Below are 8,377 nucleotides of genomic sequence, written 5' to 3'. Positions count from 1 at the left end.
CTCGTGTTTTTTTTAGGAGAGGGTACCCAGTGAGCCAATTCAATTCTATCAAACTTAGGATACAGGAATATACCTTGCACAGAGTCTTAATGACTTGCATTCTACCCTTGACCACTAGGGATGTTACTAAGATACGAACATTCCATGCATTTTGTCATAAGCTGGATGCAGATATTAGTTTTCACATATACTCATCTCGCATCAGCACTAGCAGGAGGGTGCAAATGCCCTACTGTCATATTCTGACTTCACTATTAGCTTCATTAGGGATTGATATCAATATGGGTGATTTACACCCCTAAATGAGTTTGACTTAGTAAGTGTTAGAAACATTTCATTAGCTAGGCTACATGTAGATAGAGATGATATCAGGTTATGGAGAACGAGAAACTAGTCTCAGCTTCAGCGAGCACTAGCAGAGGAGGAGTTACCTGATTTTGACTTTTCATACCTTCCTCAGCTTCCTCCACCTCCAACTACCCCTACTTTAGAAGATAGAGTGATCATACTTAAGGGATCAGTCACCAATATTCATGAGTCAGTCACCAGTGTTCAGCAGACTGTAGTTATTAAGTTTCAGAGATTGGAGAAGCAGCAAGCCCGACATCTTCAGATGATGGAGATGTTCAGGTCTTGGAGCATGAGTTATGCTCCTCCACCTTCTTTACTAGACTAGCAGCTCTCAGTATTCAGATTGACACATCTTTAGTATTGAGCACTTTTGTTGATTATGTTTGACTAGATTTTGACTAGTATTAAATTTGGTTAACTCACATTAACCATCCAAATCTGAGGGCACTATTGGCTATCACGAAGCTTAATGGGTTTGCCCCAATTCAACGTCACGAAGTAGGGTATGGCACCTAGAGGACCATATGGCATTGTGAAAATAGCCTCCTGAGAAAGTGGTCATTTTAATAAGGTCATCTTGAAAGTAGGCATCGAGTTTGGGTAGGCACACGGGTAGAATTCCAAAAGTCTATATTGGTATCTCGGGATAGACCACCTGTATGCAAACAAACATTGAGGTAGGAAAGTAAATAGAAGGTCACCAATCATCGTGGCGAAACCAAAATCCTAGAATAGTTTCCCTAATTAGGATTTCTTCTTCGACTTCTCACACATGCTCAACTCATTTTCTTTCTTTCTCAAACTCTTATGAATTGTGATTTTCTAGATAACCTGCTTCACGATTTCGATTGGTACTCAATCTTACAGCCTTGTGAAATCGATCTTTTTATTACTTGATGACAGCCGTGACTTGCGATTTTCGCCCATCAGAGAGAAAATTTAACTGCTTTCCAAATTGAAAGAGAGGAAGAAAGAAATCACTTTCTTTTCAAATTTAGTAGAGAGAGAATCTAAATTTTAGTTTAAAAAATCCATAGCTGACAGCTGGAATATTTCTTTTGTTCAACTTCCACATCCACTATGAGCCCTCTGTACCTTCTATATATCTTGTCCACTCTATCTCACATGGTAGTACTTAGGTCCATTTTAAGTAGCTCAAGTGAAACATGTAGATTTTACCTATACCAACCTGATTGTATTGTGGCAAAAAGTGATGCTCACCCCAAGAGGCCCAGTATCGCTAGCCCCACGGCTAGATACAGCTGGGTAAATCAGGTACCGAGCAAGCCAACTAGTGAGAGGGTATTTCGCGGTTGTCGCAAATTCAGCCCTTGCTATATTGTGGCAATTTTTTCACCAGCGACCAGCTCGGCTATACCCCTGGGGGCTATACCAACCTTATTGTAGTGTGTTCCAAGGGTGGATTGTATGCTCTTACTGACTGAAATGAAATGATATTTTATTCTTTAGTCATGGTTTCAAGGTGTTGGATTGCAAGATTGCAAACAAAGTCCCACATTGAAAATACATGAGAAAGATCATGGATTTATAAGGGAAAGATATATTCATTGGTATGAGGCCTTTTAGGTAGAGTCCAAAAATAAAATCATGAGGACTTAGGCCCAAAGTAGATAATATCATGTCATTGTGAAGATATCAAAATTCCTTTTAGTCTTAACAATTGGTATCAAAAGGTCTAACCACCGACTATGTACAAGAGCTATGGTCTAATTGAGTCATGTAAATAGATATTAGAAAGTGGGGGCTCCTATGTCTGAATCAAGAAGATCAGACACCGGGCAGGAAGTTCTAGTTGCGGCTAGGCAAGGAAGTCCTAGTATGTCGGGTAGACCGAGGGGCACGAGGATCAGACGTGGGAAGCCTGTGATCCTTCGTTTGAGGGGGGATTGTTGGGTTGCAAGGTTACAAACAAAGTCCCACATTGAAAATACATAGGAAAGATCATAGATTTATAAGGAAAGATATCTCCATTAGTCTGAGACCTCTTAGGTAGAGCCCAAAAACAAAATCATGAGGTCTTAGGCCTAAAGTGGACAATATCATGTCATTGTGAAGATATCTAAATTCGGACTTGTCTACTTTCTATTCCTTTTTTTTTTTTTATATTATACAGTGAATCTTAGATTATATGAGATATTCAGATCATTCCTAAGAACAGAATCTCTATTGACGTGTGTTGCCAAGATAGTTATGGGTAAGCTATAAAAGAAGAGAAACACCTAGATTTGGTTAGCATATCAATATTAACCAAAAACAGGTAGAATATAAAAGAGAATGGGCAAAAATTGCATTTCTTTGTACAAGCAGCAGATAGTAGGCATTTCAGGAGGATAGGTACATTCCTAATTGTATACCTTCATGTGGTACTAGATGTTGTAAATCATAACAGATCATAAACATAGATTTGCCACAAATTTTAGATTTGCCACAAATTTCAGATAAGTTAAACAAAAAATTGCTGAGAGTAAGATTCAGACTACTTGATCATAAAATTTTCAAGAATAGCAGAAGATTAAAATGCTCGACAAAATTGACAACACTTGCCTATATTTTGTTTGACTGCCACAAGTAATGATCGCATATGCGTCTGATGTGCCATCCAGGTTTGATCCAGATAGGTTCTTGCCAGCTAGTAATTCCAACTAAATTACAAGCATATATTAATTAGTGTTTAAAGATAAAATGTTTGCCAATCTGTATCAGTATTAAAAGGTCAAAAATGAGACTTTTTGCAAAGTAACAGTTATAAAACTAGTATCACCTTAACCAAGTATGCAGAATACGGTGAATCTTCTTCTGACAGAAGCGTCTACAAAACAAGTGAACTTACATCAGAAACAAAGGTAGTTTTTTTTTTTTTTACTTTTACATTTAAACAAACTCATTAGGCACATGAAAAAACACCAATAGCCAAATAACTCGGTCATGAAACCCTCTAAAAGAGGATTCTGTTCTATCAAAATAGACGCTAGAGGGGTAGTGACCAGGATAATCAAAATGAATTTTAATTTAAACTTTTTTATCAGGGATTTTAAACAGAGCGGAAAGATATTTGAAAAAATATGCAGCGAAAACAAATGTTTTCATAGAGAACTATTTTGCAAGAGAATCGTGATGAAATAATCTAGTGTATGAAAGGTATGGTTTTCTGACAAGTAACTTGTGCTAGAATAAATACAAATATTTTCTGGGTTCAGAACTTCTAGTTCCTACTCCATGTCCTATGTACTCATAAGGTGAGTTGTCCCCTAAAAGGCTAAAACCACTATATTTTCTCCTTTTGAAAATCTTTCAAAGGTGTAGAAACTTTTTACGAAACTGGTTTATAGTAGCAATAAGATGAGAGTGATGAAATTGAAATGAGAAAGCAATAAAAGTAAAAGAAAAACTACGGAATAGAAAGAATAGAACAAGCTCAAAAGCCAATTAACAGAGTAATGCGATGGCAAGAACATGACCTCCTTGTAGTCCTCGCGTTCAAGAACAATCTCTGTGGTCTCGGCCGTCGTTGTTTTATTTCCACGGCGAGGCCGAGGGTGATCGCTCCTTCGACTGAGGGCTGCGTGCGCGTAAGTATTCCCCCAGGTTAAGAAGGCAGCGATCACGAGGAGGGCAGAGGAGAGCGCCACCTTGACCTCCCAACACGACGGGAAGAGGAAATCGAGCAGCATTCGCACTTCCTCGTTGTTTGCGCTATCAAACGGCTCTTTCTAGAGAACTAACTCCAATCGTCGTCGGTTGGGTGAGTGGGAATAAAATGTCCATTCTAAATAATGTCACTTCTCCGAAAAATAGCCAAAAGTACGTTTTCTGAACGTTGCCATTTACTCTGAAAAATGCCCAGAAAACACCTCTTATTTTAAAATTTCCAACACTCTCTCTTTAGAATTCTTAGAACATAGTCACGCTCTTTCTGAAAAATGTTCAGATGTAATCCTCAAATGTTAGATGCGTCATCTTTCAAATGTTTTAATTTACACAGAAAAAATAATTTTTAAAAAGATGAATTAACATTTTCTTATCTACTCAAAATTAAACAGAACCAATTTTTCATTCTTTTATCTCGTCTCTCAGAGCAAACTCAACACCGCAGTGAGCTTGCAAGCTCAAGCCTGGCCTCAAATCAACCGTCACAACGGCGACAAGCACACATCCTGACTGCGAACCGACAGCCGCAACGGACACAAGCTCACGGCCCCTGTGGCAGCAAGGCTTGGCTGCGAATTGACAACTTCTGTTTTTTTTCCCCTTTCCATTGCTGATGATCTTTTTCAACTTTAAATCCTTTTGAAAAGAGTATTAAACACTTAACTGCGCGTGGCGCCCTCATGTGCGTGATGAAAGTAAGTATTGATAGGAATGATTTCAAGAGCCGAAAGGTGAGAGAACAAGGTAAGTGCTGCAAGGAGCTCGATGGCGTGGTGTTGCTGTAAAGACACTACTGTGTGATTTCCATTGCATGTTACTTAGCACTCCATTCGAATGCATGAGACCATGATGATTCTTTACACACCTTTGGATATAAATTGTTTATATTAATTTAATAAATTAAGCAAAAAGTCAACATTATATATCAATTCACTGATAGTTGCGCATAATATTTCAATTTCCAGTTGAAGTGAGTTTGAATTGAATCAACTGAAAAGGTTTTGAGTTTAACTCGCAAAGTATCTATGAGATGGATAAGATTAATGACTACTTATTGAGTCAATCTATTTGGATACTAAACTTAGTTTGAGTCAACTGAAAATAATATCTGAAGAGAATGTGATGAGTCGACTAGTTGAGTTAGAGTTTATTGTTATGGATTTGAGTCAATAGTCCTAAGTCAATTGAACAAGTTTTAATTCGACTAAAGAGTAGTCATTGGAAGATAAAAGCATTTGTGATCAACGTTTTATTCGACTGCAAAAGATTTGGCATAGAATTCAACTGTGTCCAGGCTCTGTTGAAGCCTATAAATAGAAGAGCAAATGGGATCTCAACAGCAACACTTGTACATCTTAAAATCCTCATCCTCTTGTTATTTTTATAGTTTTTAAATACTCTTATTGAAACCCAAAAGTTTAAAATCTTTATCTTCGAGATCTTACAAGTTTTCTATTTGCATACTAGTCTTACTTTTTTTTTTTTTTACTAACTTTATATTTGTAAAAAGAAAAGTTTTTTTCACATGGTTTTCTCCTTTTTGAAGAAGAACAATTTTAATGGCTTTTTAAAAGAATGATTCACCTAACAAGTCAATAAACCATAGAGTAGAATCTCAATGTAAACCACATCAAAAAATAATGTGTTACCATTACTTTTATTTGAATTTATATTTCCATTTCATATGTCTAACTTTGTCACAAGAATAATTGATTTATTGCATTTTTAAGTTTTTGGCTATTCACACCCCCTCTTGTTAGGTTGTAAATGAGTCAAGTTTTATTTTGTTTAATATTGTTTCATAGGATAATTGAATCAAACTAAATTAAGTCTAAAATAATTTAGGTCATTGAAATGGTTGTTCCAGCTTCACTTTGTTTATTTTTCTGAATTTGATTCAACTTTGGCTTGATCTTAGTTCATTTAAATATTATTGAGGTTTTAATTCAAGCTTGTTACATTTTAAAACTTCTTTAGTTAGTTAGCGAGCTTGATATCATAAGGTTGTTTGTTCATAGTGAGAGGGTTTTTATTTATTCATGAGTTTAATAAAGATATGTTGATGAACATGCATCGATCATAAGTTTTGTTCGGATATATTGTTCATAAATATTATTCTTGAACAATTCACAATCTTTATTCATGTACACATATGCATTCAAGTTATTTATTTAGTTTAATAAGTTATTCAAGTTTATTCATTTAATTGATCTTATATATGTTGAACGAATATAAACAAACTCTTCCTAAGTCAAACACCAAACATTACAAATATTTGATTCATTATATCCTTAGTTATGTTACTGATCCTACAATAATCATTTCTTTTTTTTTATTTTTTTATTTTTTGATAATTCAGGTATCAAACCAACTAATTCTAAAGATGATCGGTCTGATCTCATGAAAATTTTCAATTGATCATCAAAGTAAATCGAGAAGCACTTGTAGAAATCTATCCAAATGGTCAGAGTTTTTAAATTTATCATCTCACTGGAGGAAAATCGCACCATAATTGGGTAATAGTTTGGCTCATTTATCACAATTATTGAGGTCTGTCTGCCTATGGACTAATTATTGGCTCACTTAAACCAAACAAGGTTATCGTTGATAACCAACTAAGGTTATCAGCGATAACCCTGAACCAAACACGTCCTAAATGGATTGAGGATTGAATCATCATGGACTAAGGACTCCAAATGAAGAGAGTAAATGGCAACCAACATGCATTGACCAGCTAGCAAACCAAGTCCACAGTTGTTAATTCCATGTATGCGGCCTGTCCAGCAAGACAACTTCATGATTGCCAAAAACCCTTGCATGACTTAGTTCAGTCGTCATTGTCGCTCAAAGACTATCATTCTAGCTTAAAAATTGTAATAGCCAAGCATTGCCAATCACTACTAGCTACTTAGCTAGTTGACCAAGTCTATGGTTTCCAAATCTAACCACACTATGCCTTTCTTTTAATTAGTAAAAATCCACATGTTGTCATAGTTGCTAGTGGGCCGAGTCCATGTTAAGCATCACATGCTCTGATCGCATTCAAGTTTCAACTTTATTGAGCCCAAATATAAGCATTATGTTCTTAGAATAGATAATTTTTAATAAACTCCTGAGTCAACTAAACCTCCAACCCCGTACGTAGCACAGACGGTAGACACATGACATTTTTGACCTAATGATCAGGGATCGATTCTCAGGAACTAACGACTTATTTACCGTTAATGTAACGGATCTATATTTTTTTTAGAACCTCACACCTTTGTAGATCCTATGTAAAACTTGAGGTTGAACGCAACCATCGGCTATGACTCAAAATATGTTGCCCTACATCGAAGGCTCTCAACTAACCACTAGGTAGACAAAACCCTGTGTTGCCATACACACCATCCTTGATGGTGTTGCACAAAAGTGTAATCTCACAACTCTTCATTTAGCTTCCAAGTCTTCAATCTCTACGTCTTCATGGATAATATTGCTCAAAGATGCTTACCTTGAAGACTTTAACCTTTACATCATCTTCAATGATGTTGCCTAAAGACCCTCACATTTAGATCTTCAACCTTCACATCAAAGTTGATGATGTTTTCCAAAGACACTCGCCTCAAGGTCTTTAACCTTCCCATCGTCTTTGATGATGTTGCCTAAAGAGGTTCACCTTCAAGCCTTTAGCAATTATATCATCCCAAATGATATTGCCCAAAGGCACTTGCCTCTGTGTCTTCAATCTTCACATCATCTCGGATGATGTTGCCTAAGGACGCTCACCCTCAAGCTTTTAACGATGTTACTCAAAGACACTTGCCTTTAAGTCTTCAACCTTCATCATCACGATTGATGTTGCCTAAAGACACTTGTCTCCAAACCTTCAACCTTCACATTATCCTCAATGGTGTAGCTAGCTCAAACACACTTGCATGCCTCTAGGTCTTCAACATCATCCCGATGATGTTGTCCAAAGTAACTTGCCTCTAAGTCTTAAACAATTCGATGCTCCTTTATTCTAAAGTCCACCATGCCAAAAAATTTCAATCATTTAGTAGTTTCATACCATCCTTCTTTGTTCACCTCTGATTCCACGTACGTCGTTATGCACCTTTCAAATCACACAGAACCAATCCATCTTACTTTGTCATGCCATGTCCTCCAATTTACAACTTGATCTCATCGAGTCATGAACTGTGATAGGGGGTGTTAAAAGTGGATCCCAAACTGACATGGGTCCAAGTCAAGATAAGGTAACGGTCTAAGTCAAGGAGAGGTGACAATTAAAATGTTACTTTTGAAAGAGACCTATCCTTTAGCCTAGTACTTAGGTACCTTAATTCAGGGGTAGTCAATCTAAGGGCCAATCATG

General features: G+C 36.6%; 1 protein-coding gene across 1 annotated transcript; it reads right to left on the bottom strand.

The window, feature by feature from the left end:
* Positions 1-2,867: 2,867 nt before the first annotated feature.
* LOC121978718 (BAG-associated GRAM protein 1-like) lies at positions 2,868-4,626 on the bottom strand. The gene is made up of 3 exons (XM_042531021.1): positions 3,831-4,626; positions 3,134-3,181; positions 2,868-3,014 (listed from the first exon to the last, which is right to left on the bottom strand). Exons 1-3 carry the CDS (start codon positions 4,041-4,043, stop codon positions 2,868-2,870), a joined length of 408 nt encoding a protein of 135 aa, XP_042386955.1. The 5' UTR covers positions 4,044-4,626.
* Between the last annotated feature and the right edge of the window lie 3,751 nt (positions 4,627-8,377).

This window comes from Zingiber officinale, chromosome 4B, assembly GCF_018446385.1.
Source record: "Zingiber officinale cultivar Zhangliang chromosome 4B, Zo_v1.1, whole genome shotgun sequence".
Taxonomy (NCBI): Eukaryota; Viridiplantae; Streptophyta; class Magnoliopsida; order Zingiberales; family Zingiberaceae; genus Zingiber; species Zingiber officinale.
The sequence above is the reverse complement of the archived record's forward strand: the minus strand, read 5'-3'. Positions and strand labels throughout refer to the sequence as shown.